Here is a 17440-nt window from a genome sequence, read left to right as displayed (position 1 = left end):
GGAAGGGCGGCTGCGATGACGGTGTCTTGTGGCCGGGATCGATGATTGATCTCGTAGGACCGAGGGGCCGAGGGCACTCAGCGCACTCAGGCAGTAGGGAGCAAGGGATAACAACTTTGCTGCAGTGGACGGACAAGTCCGACGGTTCGACCGCTTGTGCCGCCGCTCACCCAGTGGCCAGGTCCCAGCCCCGCTCACGAGCGCGCGCTGACGAGCTTTGGATCTCTCACCCTGCGCCGATCGCTTCAATGGCCAGAACGGAACCATTTTCCAACGATCAATCGGAACGATTCGGAACCCGCTAGGCTTCGACACGGATAAATCCGCACTTAACCGAAACACCTCTGCAGTGACGCTCGTGCACATGGCAAAATCCCATAGCCGGCGGCACTGGACGCCCCTGTCAAGCTGGGCCCTCGTCCGCCATCGACCGCTCATCGCCGCCAGTGGCTCTCTGTCACGCATATCGCGACCGGGCGCACCATGACCAATGCACAGTCACTCACTGCCAGCCGAAAACTCGCCCATGACCGCTCTCGAACGAGCATACCATTACATACACCATCTACGCTATACCGCTAGGCTACAATGCATGCTAGTACAATCCACGGCTCTTGCCCCACTCGTACGCCTCGCCCACGGCCCAGTCCCCAACGTGCTCGTACCGCCCGTCCCCCCACTTCTTCAACGCCCGGCTCACATTGCTTACGATATCCGCCTCGAGGTTGACACCGCGCTGTCGCTCCGCCTTGCTTCGAAACACGTTGCTGAGGCGCGCCTTCTCCTGGCGCACGAGCGGGACCATCAGCGGCGCAAGCAGTTCCGGAAGCACAGGCAGGTAGGATTCTGCTTTCGACCCAAACGGAGCGGGAATGCAGATCAGGCCACCATCCTCCATGATAATGCGAATTGCCCAGGTCACTAAGGAGCGTACCTTGACCGCCGTCTCTTCCTTGTCCAGCTTCCAGTGACCCTTGCTGCGCCCCTTATCGAGTCGCGCCTGTATCTTGCGCTGGTCGCGGAGTGTCAAGGTACCATTGGCTTCGCGCTCCCTCATGGCTGCCTCTTCCTTTTTCGCCCTGCGAGTAACGACGAGCGTCGCCAGTGTGGCGAGTACTTCGTTCTTCATCAAGGACTCCACAGTGAATACCGGGAGCTCTGAACCAGGAGCCCCGAAGCTGCTATAGTCGAGAGGTGCCGGCTCTTGAGCGCCTCGCCGTCTGCCTGGAGTCGGACTGCCTGGATCGGGTCGTCTGTTGCTTTGTCGTCTTTCGCGATCGAGGGTACGCTCGGCCCTCGATCGGAATGCGGGGCTCCTCTCCGGCGTCTGTGGAGGCGAGGAAATGACGATGGGATCTGCTCGCGTTCCAGATCGTCGAGGCCGGGCTGGGCGCTCTGGCGATGTCGGGTCTTTCCGATTCCCGAGCCCTCGTTCGCGATCTGCCCGTGCGCATGACGATTTGCACGGCGTCTCGAGCGCAGACACCTTTGTTCGGAGACCGGCCTTTGGGGTGTCGTTGACACATTTCGCAAGCGGCGTGTTGAACGACGTGCTGCTCGTCAGAGCACCAGGGAGAACACGGCGGGTCTGGGTCTGAGGCGGTTGCATGGCCTCTCGGTATTCCGGAAATCTTTCCGCGAGCGCAGGAACGTATTGGTCCTGAAGCAAGAGACTGTCGCCCTGAGTTTCAGCACAGAGCTGGAGGGCCATGCGCATCGCCACCTCGGTTTCGCGATCAACGTGATCAAGCAGATAGTACTTGAACGTAGCATCTGTGTGGCGCGAGGACGAAAGCCGAGATGGATGACGAAGCTGACGCTTTTCATCCGGCTCATCGTTGCCGTACTCGCTCGGTGCGATGGAGGACAGAATGCTTTTGCTCGGCGACGACATAGCTGGCGTAGGGGGTAGCGAAGCTGGAGGCCGCGACAGGGTGAAAGGCTGGGAGTAAAGAGTGCGGTGTAGCTCCCGGACAATCACAACGTGCTCATACAGCTCATCTGGCCAGACCGTTTCTGATGTCAGTTGGGCAGAACGTCCCCTTCAACTCACTGATAGAGCCACCGTCCGAGACCAGATCCACAGCCACCTGCCTGATGACTTCAGGTCCTGACCATTTCGGTCTTGTCCATTGATCTACACGTCCAACGACCCGCACAGTGTCACCAACATGGACATCCGGCACAACGTATCTCCTGATCGGTAACACTTTCGCTGGTGGTTTCTGGGCTTTCCGTTCGTGGGCCGGCCGAAACGTGGTTGTGGATACCTTCTGCAGTGCAGGCATTTGCACCTCGACGCTCTTCAAGAAAACAATAATCGGCAAGGTGCATCCGCTGTGATCGTCCACTGTATCGTCAGTTCTGCGTCAAACGCCCATACCTTACAAGTTATGGTTATTGTGGTGTCTTTCCGGTCCACGCCGGCGACGAACCCAACAAGCTCAACTGTTTGACAGGGGAAGCAACGAAGAAAGAATACATCTGGGGTCAGCTTAAATCCAATCTAGCACCTCACCCTTCGGTACGGTCTCGATCCCCCCGCACGCCTCCGTGACAGTTCGTAGCCTAACGATGTCATCGATCCGGCACGTCGCGACAGCCTCTTTGCGTGTGACCCAAGTTCTTAGCGTCGACAAAGGTGGAATATCGAGTGTCTCCTTCGATGTGGAGGCATGTCTGCTGGTCATCTGAGGTCATGGGGCCGGCGCCCCTCGTCAAGAGAGTCGAGATGGTGGAGATGGACCCGACTTTGTTGTTGTTGTGACTGGGTGACTGGATCGTAATCCCACGTGGTGGGTTCGGAATCAAAATATTCGGAGTTGCACTCGGACTCCGAACCTGACATCTCGGCGGCGTCTGGCGTCTGTGAAGGCCACTTCGCAGCGAGAGTCGTCTGTCAGCTCCTCATACACCACCATGTCGAGGCCATTCATGTTCTCGGCTCTGCGAGGGGCGTTCCGCCCTCGTGCGGCCGGCACCGGCTTTGCTGGAGCCTCGTTCCGGTTCCAGCAACGACGAAACGCTGGTACGATCACCTCGACCTCCCTCAAGTCGACTATCTTCCGCCCAATCACTCTGGTCCTTCTCATCGCCCCCCTTCTCACTGGATATCTCGGAGTATGGCAGGTTCAGCGTCTGAAGTGGAAGCTCGCCCTCATCGACGAGGTTGAGCACAACCTCTCCAAGGACCCATTGCCCCTGCCTGGAAAGGTCAAGTGCGTGGGCACGCTCGTCAATTCCTGAGTAATGAGCTTACCTCACAGCATGAACGCCCTTCCCGACTTTGCCTTCCGACGTGTGCTGGTTCGCGGAAAGTTCACCGGCCCTCCCATCCTCCAGGGCCCGCAGACCCGTGACGGAGTTGCTGGTTACCACCTGATCCTCCCGTTTAACCGTAGTGAACACGGTGGCTCGACAATTCTGGTCAACCGTGGCTTCATCAAGACTGCTGAGGGTGACGAGATCCGCCGCGGACAGCGTCCCGTTCCCGGCCTCGGACCCAACGGCGAGCCCGGACCTGAGGTTGTCGTCGAGGGCATGATCACCAAGATTGACCCCGCGGCCAAGAGCTACTTCACTCCCGAGAACAAGCCTGAGCAGGGAGACTGGTTCTGGAAGGACATCCCCACCATGACGGAGTTTGCCGGTGGCGAGCAGAACGGTGTTCAGCCCGTCCTGATTGATGTCATCGACAGTGAGCTCAACAGAAACAGACAGAGCTAACTTATAGCTGAGAACACCCCGGCGTCCCTGCGGTTGTCGAAGGGTGAGCCTGTTGGCCGTCCTCCTACCATCGAGCTGAGGAACCAGCACATGACCTATGCCATTACTTGGTGAGTTCATCACATGGTTGTCTGAACTAACAGCAGGTTCTCCCTCTGTGCGGCTACCTCGGCGATGCTGGCCATGGTGATCGCGAAGGGCCGGACGAGGAAGATGCCCGCGCGCCGCGCGTTCGGAGAGAAGAGGCGATGAGCACTATCATTTTGTACAACATCTTATCAACGTTGCATGCATGAATCCCACTCTTGACGAATTGTCACGTCCGCATCTCGCCTCCTTGTTACAGAGCTAGCAGACTCAGGCTGAAACCGAAGCTGTGGGCGTCGCTGGTCTCCGGTGCCTGAATCCGGCCCCGTCTCTTTTATTCCACGTGTATCGCCTCATACGCGTCTCACCGCTGATGTCGTGTTTCTAACCGTCCCTCCATCCCTCATCTTACACATCATCCACCATGCCTCCTCCCCCCGACGCCACCTCCGTCGTGGATGCCCAGTGAGTAGCTGCGAACACCGTCGTAAAGTGATATAGCTGACAGTCCAGGAAGCGCGTGAGTATTGGTTTCGGTCGTGTGCGCCTTTTCCTTCCTCGGTCATGCTCGGCGAACCTCCACGATAGCGGCAGCGGTGTCGGCAATGCATCGTGTCGCCGTGTGGGCGACTGGACAGATGGTCGTTGAACATCGTCTGTTGCGGAATTGAAGTAGCTATCTTGTTGGCTTGGGAAGAAGCATCTGTTTCTAGGTGCATCGAAGGCTCCCGCAGCAAGTGGTACGCGCAGGTGGACGCGCGGCGAGTGCGCGGCGACTTTGCAGGCGGAATACACATCCTCTTCGGTTCTGCTAGCGTACATGCTGAAGCGACGAAGATCTGGCTGTGTGTTCGGGCCTAGCTCAGCTGCGGCGACAGCATCCACATGGGCTATGCATCGGAGAGCTAACTTCAGGCGGCCCCTGAGCTGAAGGCTGTCGCGGACTTCCTTCGCGGAAAGAATGGACCGAAGGTCCGTCGCGGAGTCCTGAACGGCAAGCGTGTGGACTTCTTCAAGGGTAAGTCTACTGGCATCCGGAGTTGCAGCTGACAATCAGGCAAGACGGCTGTCCGAGTTCTGCTGGGCCCTCAGTACCAGAAGCTGAAGAAGGTCCCCGCCGTCACGAACGAGCAGGAGGCCCACGAGCTTATGACGAAAGTGCTGCCTTTGTGAGTGTAGATCCAGCTCACCCCAGTTCTTTGGAAGCTAACGAACAGCGGTTTCTTTCTCCGTGTCGACCGCCCGAATGTGGACCCGCCTCCCCCTAGCGGTGTGCCCAAGCCGTTACAGCTAGCGCAGCAGCAGTCGTTCGCCCCCGACGTTTACTACGCGTGGTTCTACGACGGAAGCCCCTTCTGGAACATTGTCGGTGGTATCGCCATGGTCGCCGTCATGCTCGCCGGTGTCATGTTCCCCCTGTGGCCGACAAAGCTCCGTGTTGGCGTGTGGTACCTTTCGGTCGCCGCGCTCTGCATGGTCGGATTGTTCATCGTCATTGCAATTATTCGTCTCATTCTTTGGTGCATCACCAAGGTGGCCATGCCGAAAGCGATCTGGATCTTCCCCAACCTCTTCGAGGACGTCGGATTCGTGAGTGTCTGGTTAACCACAGTATATGGAAAAGCTAATATCAGGTCGACTCCTTCATTCCCGCGTGGCAGTGGGACGAGCCCAAGAAGAAGAAGCTCCGCAAGGTCGGCGAGGAGCGCAGAAAGGAGAAGCGGGAGAAGCGCGCCGCTGCTGCCGCCAACAACGCGCCCGTCGCGCCCGCTGGAAACGACAGCCCGGCCCCTTCTGCCTCCCCCGCGCCCGGCGGATCGACCGCCACGGCCACCGGCGCCGAGGCGCCCATCACTCACGCTCACCGCCGCCAGGCGACGGTTGAGGACGTTGAGGACGAAAACTAAGTAGACTAGTACCAATGCATACGCTCCCTATACCCTACAACCTGCTATCAGAGCACCCAAGGGGTGACATCGAGCAACGAAGCTTCATACAACCGCTGACTCGCTGAGGATGTCAGCTAAGAAGGAGACGTGCGAGCTCACTAGACCACCAACCGCTGGCAGCACTACGCACACCGGAGCTCACCCACGCAGTCTCAGTATCGTGATTATTCACCATTCTGCAATCGTCAGCTACTATGCGAACCCTCGAAGCTCACCTAGAACGATCCCCTCGGCACCTGGGGTAACCCCTGTGCGGTCTCCTTAGCCTTCTTGTTCATCTCCTTCCTCCGGAGCTCATTCCTCCTCGCCTCGAAGATATGCCTGTGGAGGGCATACTTGTTGTGCGTCGTGACGTTGCTCGAGGGGACACCCGTCATCTCACCAGCGGGTGAAGCAGGCGTAGACGCGGGGCTCTTGGCGCCCTCCTCGCTCGGCGACCCCGAGATGAGCTTGGACCCCATCTCGAGCGCGGAGCCGAGGAAGCCCTTCTTCTCCTCCTTCTTGTCGTCCTTGTCGTCGTCCTTCTTCGCCTGGGCTGCTGTGCGCCGCGCCTCCCGCGCCTGGTACTCGGACACGACCTTGCGGATGTCCTCCTGCGTCGGGCCCTGCGCCGGGGCGGCGAGCTTGGTCGCGCTGTCGTCAGCTCACGTATCACCAAGAAAGCTGGGAACGCACAATCCACTGCAAGTCAGCTAACATGAAGCGAGCGATAAAGCTCACGGATCACTCAAATGGCCGTCACAGGTGTAGAGGAAGTCCTCGGTCTTGATCGTTGCGAGCACGGTCTGCGTCGGCCGGTTGCAGATGTAGCATGGCCGTGCCGTTGCCGTTTTCTGTGGTGTCAGCGAACTCGCAACGCACTGACACCAGAGCAGCTAAACACCAAGGCCAGGTTAGCTGCACTCACCCGTTCGTAGTAGACGTTCTGGAGTGGTGTTGTCATGGTCGATGGGGGGAAAGGGGATGGAGCACAGTCAAAGGTGCCCCGTAGGTGACCGGTGGAGGTTCAGTCGAATCAACAAATGACGCCGCCGCGCCGCAGCCCTGGTTGAAGTGTCATGTTCGATCGCTGCGTCCGCTATTTTGCCTTCCTCCACGCCACCGTCCTTTGCCACCGCCTTGTTTTCCTTCCTTTCTGGTAAGCTTCTTCGATGGCAGGGATAGCTGACATCAGCTCAATGGTGAACAAGGCGCCCGCTCCGCGATTAAAGCTCGTCGTGCGGCGGCTTCCGCCCACTCTGCCCGAGGCGACATTCTGGTCCGTCGTCGAGCCGTGGACCTCGGGCGCGCTCTGGAAGCGATACGTGCAGGGCCGGCCGGGAGATAAGTGAGTTTCGCTCATGCATGCATGCTGCTGCGGCGACGTGGTTAGCTGACATCAGTTTCGGTGCGCACCCCGTGCACTCGCGCGCATACGTCCTGATGCCGGACGTTGCGTCAATCGTCGCCTTCCACACCGCTTTCGACGGGCACCTCTTCCGCTCCAAGACTGGTAAGCTACATTCTCTGCTGTCTGCTTAGCTAACATTGCAGGACAAGAGTTCCAGGCCGTGGTCGAGTTTGCACCTGTCGAGAAGACGCCGTATCGCGTGAAGGAGAAGAAGGATGCGAAACAGGGCACGATCGACAACGGTGAGCTACCCTAAGTCGGGCAAGCTAACACGCAGACCCAGACTACCTCTCCTTCCTCGCTGCCAGGGATAGTGTCCCCGAGCCCGTCGAGGTGACCGGTAAGTATCGCACCCAGCTAGCCAAATCACGGTCTCAGCTGACAGAAACAGTCTCCACGCCCGCGCCGCCGCCCGAGTCCACCCCCCTCTTAGACGCGCTCAGGGCGCAAGCGTCAAAGAGCAAGCAGAAGCAGGCCAAGAAGAAGGAGAAGGCCGAGAAGGCGAAGAATGCGGCGCTCGCGTCGGTGGCAGACGCAGCGAAGAATCGCGCCCCCACCGGCGGAAACGTCGTCATGGTCGCAGGCGCAGGGCGCGAGGTGTACGTTCAGGACGGCGGGGCGCCCTCGGAAGAAACCTCAAAGGACTCAAAGGACAAGAAGAAGGCGCCGAGACGGAAGAAGGGCAAGAAACCTGAGGCCGCTGCTGCCGAAGCCGGCGCTGGTAAGGACGACGCTGGCGAGGGTCCTTCGCAGGCCCAGCAGCAGCAGCCGCAGGGCCAGGCGCAAGGGGAGAAGAAGCCCAAGTCGAAACCGAAGAAGAAGCCGCAGGAGAAGAAGCCGAAGGAGGAGAAGGAGAAGAAGGACGGCGACGAGGGTGCTGCCCCCGCCGCTGGCGAGGGGGAGGAGAAGAAGCCGAAGAGCCGGAATCGCGGTCGTGGGCGGGGAGGTGGTGGTGGTGGAGGAGGGAATAAGGAGGGTGGCGCCGGCGGCGGCGAAGCGAAGGAGAGTGGCCCGAGCAAGCCGCCGAAACAGAAGAAACCCCGCGAACCCCGCGAGCCCAAGAACGAAGTCAAGGCGAGCGAGGCGCGGATAGACATGTAGCAGCTCTTGGTTGATGTAACAACTGTGCATAGATTCCCGCTCTACAACTGTGGCTACAACCCTCCCTCGGTCTACAGCCTCGCTGAGCCGAAGGCCGAAGGGCAACAGCGTCGCTGCGCTCCGCGTCTAGAGCTTGGCCATCTTCTCCCCGGGCCGCACAATCTCAATCATGCCCATGAGCTTGGGCCAGCGCATATCCCGCCTCCAGCCCGCGTTGCCCTCGCGATCGAGCGTGAGCTGCATCGCGTTCGGGCGCTGCTTGAATTCTCCCCGCTGGGCCTTCTTCACGTCCTCATCGACCGCGTTCCACCAGTTCCACGCCCACTCCCGCTCCTCCGGCGTCAGCCTGTTGACCTGGAGGTGCTGCAGCACCGTGTCGCCCGAGTGCGTCACGAGTCCGCGCTTGCTGACGCTCTTGGCGACACACTCGATAGAGTACCGGACGACGGGGAAGTTTTGCTTGATAAGGTCAGCGGCCAGGAGGCGCGCGGGCACGTATACCTGCGCGTTGGCCATGATGGTGCCGAAGCGGCGCTGGGCGAACTTGCGATCCGCATCCGCGGCGAGGGGCGCGAACGAGTCGTAGAGATCGACAAACTCGGAGGAGAGCCGCGTGGAGAAGTATCGGTGCAGGTTGGGCGCAATGTCGGCTGGTGTCGGGGTCGCGTGCGTCGTGGCGTAGAACACCTCTTCTTGCAGGACCTCGCCGACGACGACGATCACGACCCCCGCGGCGCGCAGGTCGTCCCCCATCCGCGTCGCCTGGTACGCCATCGTGTCGGCTTCGACCCAGCCGGGCTCGACGACGCAGCGGAACGTGCCCAGCACGCCGAGCGAGTCCACAGCCCGCATGAGCCGGAGCGTAGGCACGAGGGCCTCGTCGCGCAGCGCGTCGAGAATGCCCGGCTGGCGCGGGTTCAGGCCCAGTTTGCGACAGAGCGAGTCAAAGTTCACCTGTCGCTCGCTGGCCGGTACGGGGTCGCCCAAAATCGCATTGCTCTGCAGCAAACAGGAGATGAAGGGCGCCTTGTTCCCCTTTCCGCCCTCGCGGGCCGCATGGTGCAGCAGCTGGTGGCAGAGGTGTGCTCCGCCACTGAGCCCGCTGAGGTGGACCTGCGCGGCGTCGCCTCCGAACGATCCGGCGATGCGCTGCAGCCACTCCAGCGCACACCACACGTCCTTGACGCCATAGTTTCCCTCGAGTTTCGGGTACGCGCTGGCCAGGAAACCGAGCACGCTGAGACGGTGCCCGACGAGGACGCGGACCTCCTGTCGCTCCTCGGCAGCCCAGAACTGCTGGTTGTACATCGTCCCGCTCGTCGATCCCCACTGCATGAAGCCGCCGTGCACAAAGACACGCACCGGCACCTTCTCTTCGCCGAGGTTGCTCAGATCGATCGACGAGGGAACGTAGACGTCCGCGAAGAAGGGGCACTCGCTCGGCTCGCCAAGGCCAAGTCGCAGCTTGGTCGGTTCTGGGGTTAGCTCTCACCGTAGTCGGGACAGCTGGAACCAAACGGCACATGCAACTCACGCTTAGAAGGGTATACGCGCGACGGCTGTGCGCAGTAAATGCCATCGGAGATGTACTCCTTGTCCTCGTACCGATGGTCCTCGGGGAGGGGTTGCGGGTCCGTCCATCGGCGGACCGGGAGAGCGTAAGGAACGTCTGCTGTCAGCTCATGACTCGTCGCACCACAGCTGTCTGTCGGCGGTCCGTCATCAGATACGCACTGAGGAACACCTGTGTGCCGTTCGGCGCCCGTCTTCCCCGGATCGTGCCCCACGGCGTCTCGGCCACGACAGCCTCGGACGACTTGGCGATGAGGTCCGCCGTCCACTCCGTGCTCGGGACAGATTTCGGGTCGAAGGGAAGTGTCTTCGTCATGTCGGCCTTCCTCCGTAGGAGTCGCATGTAGAGTTTGGAGTGAGCGGAGAAGGCGGAGTTGTTCAAGTGGGCCAGTCCGACGCGCTACTGCGCTACGGTGGTGCTCGGCTACATCCTGCGCGTGGGCCGGCCGGAGCAGCCGTGGGAAAGCAAACGAGTGGTGATTGCCGACTTCTCCAGATGTGGGCAGACAAGACAAGATGCCGATGGTCTGTGCTTGGCGAGTTTGATAGTAACCGTATGCATTAATGTACCCAGATAATAACATATGAACAAGTTGGAGACCGGGATTGCAGTTGAGGGCATCCGTCTCGCGCCACGCTACTTAGAGCTTGGCCCTAGCGCCGACGTTCTGCATGACGAGGTCGGCAGCCTTCTCGGCCAGGCCCTTCGAGGACTGGTATCCCGCACCACCAGGGCCGTACGCGTGGACAACGGTGACGTCGCGCCTCCTCTGGCCGGCCATCTTGGGGACGAGGATCTTGTTCTCGCCGAGCGTGCGCTTCTCAACCTCGAGACGGACGCCGCCGTCGCGGCTCGGTCGAAGACCAACGTTGTGCGCCACAATCTCAATGTCCCTCCAGCTCTTTCCGTTGGGGCCAGCAAGGAGCGGGTCAAGGGCATAGCACGCCTTCAGGATACGCTCAGCCTCGCGGGCGTCGGGGACGGTGCTCCAGTTGTTGCGGTTGTAGGTGCCGCCGCAGATGACGTGGCCCTCGGAACCGGGTCGCGGAATGATATACGCAATCTCCTCGCCGGGCGTGCTCTTCGAGAGAACGGTGCCAGTGCTCATGGTGCAGCGGTTCACGAGGGGAGCCTTCACGAGCACAGTCTGGCCCTGGGCCGGGTACATCGCCTCATCCTCGACACCAATCAGCGTACGGTTGCCGAGAGCGAGAGAGTTGACGACCAGGTCGACGGGGCCGACCTCCGGAAGGTCGTAAGCCTCATCGAGGGCCGAGAGACGTCGGCGGATGATGGGGACACCACGCTCGCGAAGCTTCTTGGCAAGGTGCTGCAGGTAGTTCGGAGCGTGCAGGATGTACGACTCAAATTTGGCGCCAAAGGGGAAGCCACCAGGGAGAGGCGAGTCGGGCGAGCCCTTCTCGACGGAGCACTGAGGTCAGTTCACTTCCGGTATGAAGCTGGTAGGAGATAAACCCTCTTTTTGCACCTATCGTCCGAAGGCGATATGAGCAGCGTATCGTATACTCACGTTGAAGACAAGGTCAGAGTACCACGGCTTGCCGCGGTCCTCGTCCCAGACGTCGTAGAAGGTGATGCGCTTGCACAGGTCGGGGTGCTCCTTGCTTAGCTTGCCCAAATACTTGTACGTGATAGCGTCCCACTCGGCAGCCGGCGTGCTGCCGTCGGTCTCGAACGAGCACCAGTTGCAGCCCTTATCGTCAGCATCGGAACTTTCAGTGCCATGGGACCTGAGGGCAGGTGTGCGGCGGAGGTGCGTGCAGTGGCGCGCGTGCCTCGGCGCCGAAGGATTCCGGGTGGTGTGCGTGCGCGGCGCTCTTTGATGCTAGTCATTGGCTGGATCTTGAGACAGACTGGACTGGCCAGACCGACACACGGACTCGGCATGCAGTACACGGGCCTCGTGGCAATGTTTACGCATTGTCTGGGCCGGACAATGGAACAGCGGCCGCTCCGGCCCGATCTCCCGGTCCAGAAATCGTCCCAGATCCAAGGAAGACCACCAGGCATGGCTGCAGAACGCCCCGAACTACGGCTCAGCGACCAGTAAGCGCTGAGCCCAGACCCGCAGGTCCGAGTGTCACACCCAATCACGGCCGCAAGGCACCGCCAGCACACATTCTGCCTGGCTTACGACACTTACAGCCCACGGCGACGCAAAGCCGACACTGGTGAGGTCCTCGGGGAGGTCACGAGCGACGACGGCGACCTTGACTCCACGGTCGGCCAGCTCAGTGGCAATGGTGAGGCCGTACACTGATGTCAGCGGGGTCCGAAGTCGGGGAATATGCCGAGGGCGAGTGCGAGGAAGGTGTCCGCTGCGTCGGAAAGACTCACCGCCAGCTCCGAGAACGAGGGCGTCGTAGGGCATTTTGGCGTTCTGCGTGTGTGGGAAAAAGTGCAAGAAGCGTTTAAGCAGTTAGTGGGAGTATGATGAAAGAGAGAAGAGAAAGAGGGAAGACTCGGTGATATGAGGATTGGGAGTGGGGAAGGCTGGAATCTCGGATCATAGACGACTGAAACGAAGTGATAAACGCCCGGCGTTTACTTGGGACGCTGGCCCATGGCCCCACACTCACAATCCGAGTCGGATCATCAGGTCACACGCTGGTGCTGGCTTGCTGATACGGCGCCTGCATATCCTGCATGCCTGTGTCTGGGTCAGGATCGCTATCGCGGCCCCTTGCCCACCTGCTTGCCTGACCCGCATCGTCCCGGGGTGCAGGCCATGCGCGTCAAGATCTCGTTCGCCCACACAGCGGCGTGCTCGCTTGATGCAGCCAAAACAGGGACACTAGTGGCGGCGTTCGGCAAGGAGCACGGCAGACCCCCACATTGTCACATGGCTTTCACGCTCTTCCCCACAGCTGTCGATCTTTCTCGGACCAGGCGAGGTCGAGCAAAAGTCACGGGATCTCGGAGTGAGCTCTGTTCTGGGTAGCGGGAGGATCTCGGTGAAACGGATTAGTCGTCCACGGAAGAAGCGGCCGGCGCGGCCGGGGAGGGAGAGAGCCAAGGCTGGTTGTAGGCATGACCGGCGTTATTCAAATGACCGGCCCAGCCTAGCGAGCAAACAACCACGGCGAACTACGGCTGAACGCAAGATGCCGATCATTGGCTGGAAGGGGAGGGGTGTATATTTCGCAGGTATTATTCGCGATTAATCCGAGGCCATAACGTGCTTTCGGCCCAAGGCGCACCCAGATGCACCCCATGCTGCATGCTGGGTATGCTGGGGCCTGGGTGAGCCAAGCGTTATATGCCGATGCGCGACCAATCACAGCGCGTTTGCTTCCGCGGGGGGTCGACAAGTCCCCGGTCCATCACGGCCTCCATCCGCGTCCACGGTCAAACCGGCCGCAAGGGACGAGAGAGGGACGAGATTCACAAATCGCACCAGTGACCTCTGATGACCGAAAAAAATTACAAACCCGCCCTCCCCGGCCACCTAGCTCATCCTACGATGCCGAGTCTACTTCGATGCGAAATTTGCCCTCGCATCCGCTCCCCACCCCGTACCGGACATGCATCCATCTTTCGCACCAACAGCCCAGCCCTTTCAAGAGCTCGTTTTGCGCTTTCGTAGCCCAACGGGATGGTATCAACATGCACGCTGAGCACGGAGCAGATCGAGGACACGGCCTAAGCCGCCTAGTGCCCTGGAAGACCTCGGCTTTGGGCTTTGGCGTCCCACCCAGGCAAAGTGGGGGTAACATTTAGGGGGGCAGGTTTGATTGACCGACACCCGAACAGGAAGGGAAGGCAATTAGGCAACTAGGCAAAGATACGTCGGTGTCTCTCCTCCTTTCTGTTTCTCGCTCTCCTCTCCAAGCAATCACCCAGCTTTCCACATCGGTCCGAGCCTCTACGGCGAGTCCGACTACACTCATCCACACACACCATCATCCTCTCTTATCTCTTCATCATAGCATACACCCGCCTGTCACTGCGCCCCGCCCTCTGCCAGGCCTCAGCCATCTAACCCTTCACGGCAACCCAACATGGACGCCCTCATAGTTGCGGCTACCGGCTCACCAGCCGTCTCCTCCAAACAAGGCTCTCCCACACCCGAGAAGCCTCGTCTTCGAGTCGTCGAACGTGGCTCTCAAGCATGCAACGAGTGCCGAAGGCATAAGGTAAGCTGCCCAAACATGCAGCGACAGCTGACCGGGTACTAGATCCGTTGCCACCCTGCTCCTGATGACCCCGAACACATCAAGCCGTGCGCGCGCTGCGTGCGCATGTCCCTCGAGTGCGTTTTCAAGAAGCACAATCGCGGCAGGAAGAGGAAGAACCCGTGAGTAGGACACGCAGTTGCTTGCTGTTTGCCGATGCTGACAGTCATCAGCCCTCCCGATGACGGCGGCGTCGCAACGCCGATCGCCCAGAAGCAGCCACACCTCGACGGTCCCCGATCTGGTGCTACACCTTCTTCCCAGTCCTACTGGGGTCGAGGCAGCCCCGACCGCTCTCTTTTCCCGGGTGTTTCCAAGTATCCGTTCGTCGCCGGCGACTCGGCTCAGGATGCCGACGGACCTCGGGGACCTCCCCCGATGGCGCAGATCTCTCTGCAGAACATGGTCCGTGGCCGCCCTTGGGACGAGGAGCACGAGGGCGAGTACTACTCTGGCACCGATGAGGAGTACGTTCGTGAACGCGTCACCGAACGTCCGCTGCACTCGGTCGTCGGCGGTGCCGCTGGTGGCGACGCCATCACTCTCGGTTATGTGACTCTGGAAGAGGCACGCGAACTGTTCCAGCTGTGAGTTTTCGAAACTCGGTCGGACCTTTTTTTCCATGCAACTAACCGAGCCTCGCAGCTTCCTCAAGCACTTCAACCCTGCCATGGCCATCATCGACCCGGTGCAGTGCAACCACGACTTTGTCAGACAGAACTGCCCGTTCACCTACCATGTGATCTGTGCGTAAGAAAAAGCTCGGTGTCTCGGCGATCAAGGCAACTAATGACTTCGCAGTGACTATTGCATCCAGGTACATGAACCTCCTCCCGGGATCAACTGCGGCGGCTGTTCCCCCATCGGCCAATTCGGTCCACCAGCAGATTCTTGTTCTCGCCCGCGATCAGCTCATGTGGGCTTTCGCCGAGGCCATCAGCAACGTTGACGTTGTGCAAGCCGTCATGGCCCTTTGTCTCTGGAAGGAGCCTGACGATGATAAGGCTGCATTCTACTTCAGCCGTGTCGTTGTGCTTGCCAAGGAGCTCGACCTCGGAAGCGAGCCTCCCATACATCAGGTCGCGCGCATGACCGACTCGGAGAGGAGGGAGCTGCGTCACAGGCAGCGGCTATGGTAAGCTGAATTGAGTTTGCATTGGCTGACATCAGGCTGTCTCTCTTCTCAACCAGTTCCATCTTCCACATGCAGTTCCGGCAGCCGATGCTGATCACTCAGCTGGACCCTCTGGTATCGACGTGCCAGTTCTGGCTGAAGCACACGGCGCCCGAGTATGCTCTCATGGACACGTTCAGCGCGTTTAGCGCGGACTTGCGCCGCCGCTACCTGTCGTACAAGGAGCTGCTGAACGACCCGTACCCGAGCCCTCTCACGCTCTCTGTGCTCACGAAGACGATCAACACTGAGTGGGAGCACACGAGCGAGGCCTGGATTCGCGAGATCATTGATGCTGGCGGCTCGCCGAGCTATGTGCACAAGCCTCGGGTCTGGTACGCTGCGCTCGCGCTCAACTTGAACCTTCAGATCTTGAACAAGACGCTGCGGATCCCGCCGCACGAGCGCATCGCGCCTCCCCCGCCGACGGCAGCTGGTGCGCCGACGAGCGTCGCGCAGCTCCGCTGCATTCCGGCGTTCCACGCGAGTCTGAACAACGCCTCGACTGTCCTCATGCGCGTACACGACCTGGACAAGTCGCAGATCACATTTGCGTCCGACACCTTCCTCCACTTCTCGCTGTACGCCGCCACGTTCCTGTGGTCTCTCTGCCGCCGCCCGCAGCTGTACGACTTTGAGGACGTCGAGGTCGAGTACATCCGCGACCTGATCTTAAAGGTCGCCACGGCCTTTGAGGCGGCGTCTCCTTACCCCGGCTCCTCCCCAGCCCTGCACGCCAAGTACCTGCGCCGCCTCTGCCGCCCGCGGCGGCAGTACGAGTCGAGTGAGGGGACGAGCGACGACCTTCCCCCGCCCGTGAATAGGGAGGAGCTCGAGTTTGTTGGCGATTTTGGCTGGGTCGGCGTCGACCTGCCATGGTCCTCGATTGACCCCGCTTTACAGGGCGTGACGGCCGAGCAGCCGCACCAGCCGCACCCCGAGGAGCTGGAACGCGACCGCGAGCGTGAGCGCGCCGAGCGCGAACTGCGCGAACGCGAGCGCGCCATCCTCGAGGAGGAGCCGTATGTCAACGGACGCGGGGCTTAGCATGCCCCGCATCCTGCGAGCGGGCGCGACTGGAACGCATACGTGTAGCCTAGATTCTTGTTGTAGTGATATGATATACCCTGATAGATTGGCGAGAACGTAGGCGAGCAGCGAGCGAAGCGAGCGTGAGCCGGTGCGAACGCCCTCCTATCTCCTCCCCTCATACCCCGGCGCAGTCGTGACAACTGGACCAGCGGCGCAGATCGCGCAGAGCACATTGTGGTCTGCGACAGTGGTGGGTAAAGGTGTTGGAGGGGGCGATGCACTGCTCCTGGCGAGGTTCTGGCGAGGTTGCCGCAGAATCAAGAGGCCGATGCAGTGGATGCCGCAATGCCGACTGCCCGAGTGGAAACCCGAGTGGAACCCGAGTCGTTGGCCCGAGTTGTGGGCCGAGTGCCGATCCTCGCAGGAGGGCCAGGAGGGATGGTGGCCGAGAATCCATCGGAAATGCGGGGGGTGGAGGCAAGGGCGGCAAGGGGCAGGCATCTCGGCCGCACCCGCGCGGGTCAGTTGAATCAATCTTCGGACATGCGCGCTGCATTGCTATCTTTGGCATGCATGGGGACTCCACTGTATGCTTGCATGATAGGTCTCCGACAGTGAAGACCGATGCAGCCAGGTAGCCGGAAGCAGCAGCTGGACGCGGACACCGCTCCAGTTCGCCGCACCCGAGCTCGAGCCCTTCTTTGAGCCCAGATGGCGGTCATTCCACTTGATACATACACACAAACCACACAAATTCGTCGATACATGGCCAGAGAGGGAAGAGAGAGAGAAAGGAGACTACTGGACACAGCAGTAGTTCCACTCCTGCTCGTCGGCCTCGGGCGAGCCCGGGTCGTGCCGCATGGGCAGCGCGTCCCAGTGTCCTGCCGGTGCGTGCGGCGAGGTGGCGATGAGTTCGATGATGTGCGGCATCTGCTGGGATGAGTACTGTCCTCGACCGTATCTTGACTCTTACTGTTAGAGTGTGCTTAGGGTTGTGATGCTGGGGCGATGATCGAGGCGATGAAGCTGCTCGGCTGCGGTGATCACTCCAGAACGACAAAAGGGCAGACGCAATGTTATATGCATCCTCTGGACGATACATGTCGGTGACTGTCCTCGGTGGCATGGAAGCTAGTGCTGAGGGGAGAGCAGAACAATGATGAACGCTGATGGAAGCTGATTGTCTTTCGAGAACATGTTTCAGCCGGT

At 60.3% G+C, this 17440-nt stretch overlaps 8 protein-coding genes across 8 annotated transcripts; 4 read left to right on the top strand and 4 right to left on the bottom strand.

Moving 5' to 3' along the window:
- Nucleotides 1-595: 595 nt before the first annotated feature.
- A1Q1_03999 (uncharacterized protein) lies at nt 596-1894 on the bottom strand (the record flags this gene model as incomplete). Its single annotated transcript, XM_014328375.1, has 1 exon — nt 596-1894. The coding sequence occupies one exon, from the start codon at nt 1892-1894 to the stop codon at nt 596-598; it is 1299 nt and encodes a 432-aa protein (XP_014183850.1).
- Nucleotides 1895-2919: 1025 nt separating this feature from the next.
- A1Q1_03998 (protein required for respiration) lies at nt 2920-3726 on the top strand (the record flags this gene model as incomplete). The annotated part of the gene is made up of 2 exons (XM_014328374.1): nt 2920-3218; nt 3267-3726. The coding sequence occupies 2 exons, from the start codon at nt 2920-2922 to the stop codon at nt 3724-3726; spliced, it is 759 nt and encodes a 252-aa protein (XP_014183849.1).
- Nucleotides 3727-4237: 511 nt separating this feature from the next.
- Nucleotides 4238-5720, top strand: A1Q1_03997 (uncharacterized protein; the record flags this gene model as incomplete). The annotated part of the gene is made up of 6 exons (XM_014328373.1): nt 4238-4278; nt 4327-4333; nt 4729-4831; nt 4871-4982; nt 5031-5403; nt 5475-5720. 6 exons carry the CDS (start codon nt 4238-4240, stop codon nt 5718-5720), a joined length of 882 nt encoding a protein of 293 aa, XP_014183848.1.
- A 257-nt stretch (nt 5721-5977) lies between these two features.
- A1Q1_03996 (uncharacterized protein) lies at nt 5978-6705 on the bottom strand (the record flags this gene model as incomplete). Its single annotated transcript, XM_014328372.1, has 3 exons — nt 5978-6395; nt 6483-6595; nt 6670-6705. The coding sequence occupies 3 exons, from the start codon at nt 6703-6705 to the stop codon at nt 5978-5980; spliced, it is 567 nt and encodes a 188-aa protein (XP_014183847.1).
- A 235-nt stretch (nt 6706-6940) lies between these two features.
- Nucleotides 6941-8253, top strand: A1Q1_03995 (uncharacterized protein; the record flags this gene model as incomplete). Its single annotated transcript, XM_014328371.1, has 5 exons — nt 6941-7089; nt 7145-7254; nt 7296-7394; nt 7436-7492; nt 7544-8253. The coding sequence occupies 5 exons, from the start codon at nt 6941-6943 to the stop codon at nt 8251-8253; spliced, it is 1125 nt and encodes a 374-aa protein (XP_014183846.1).
- Nucleotides 8254-8379: 126 nt separating this feature from the next.
- A1Q1_03994 (uncharacterized protein) lies at nt 8380-10409 on the bottom strand (the record flags this gene model as incomplete). The annotated part of the gene is made up of 2 exons (XM_014328370.1): nt 8380-9728; nt 9788-10409. The coding sequence occupies 2 exons, from the start codon at nt 10407-10409 to the stop codon at nt 8380-8382; spliced, it is 1971 nt and encodes a 656-aa protein (XP_014183845.1).
- A 57-nt stretch (nt 10410-10466) lies between these two features.
- A1Q1_03993 (uncharacterized protein) lies at nt 10467-12218 on the bottom strand (the record flags this gene model as incomplete). Its single annotated transcript, XM_014328369.1, has 4 exons — nt 10467-11258; nt 11358-11540; nt 11991-12103; nt 12185-12218. The coding sequence occupies 4 exons, from the start codon at nt 12216-12218 to the stop codon at nt 10467-10469; spliced, it is 1122 nt and encodes a 373-aa protein (XP_014183844.1).
- Nucleotides 12219-13848: 1630 nt separating this feature from the next.
- Nucleotides 13849-16243, top strand: A1Q1_03992 (uncharacterized protein; the record flags this gene model as incomplete). Its single annotated transcript, XM_014328368.1, has 6 exons — nt 13849-13983; nt 14026-14144; nt 14196-14609; nt 14668-14768; nt 14824-15157; nt 15214-16243. 6 exons carry the CDS (start codon nt 13849-13851, stop codon nt 16241-16243), a joined length of 2133 nt encoding a protein of 710 aa, XP_014183843.1.
- Nucleotides 16244-17440: the final 1197 nt, after the last annotated feature.

The sequence above is a fragment of the Trichosporon asahii genome, assembly GCF_000293215.1.
Source record: "Trichosporon asahii var. asahii CBS 2479 unplaced genomic scaffold scaffold00004, whole genome shotgun sequence".
In the NCBI taxonomy this organism is placed as follows: Eukaryota; Fungi; Basidiomycota; class Tremellomycetes; order Trichosporonales; family Trichosporonaceae; genus Trichosporon; species Trichosporon asahii.
Note: the sequence above shows the minus strand (reverse complement) of the source record. Positions and strands in the feature narration are given on the sequence as shown.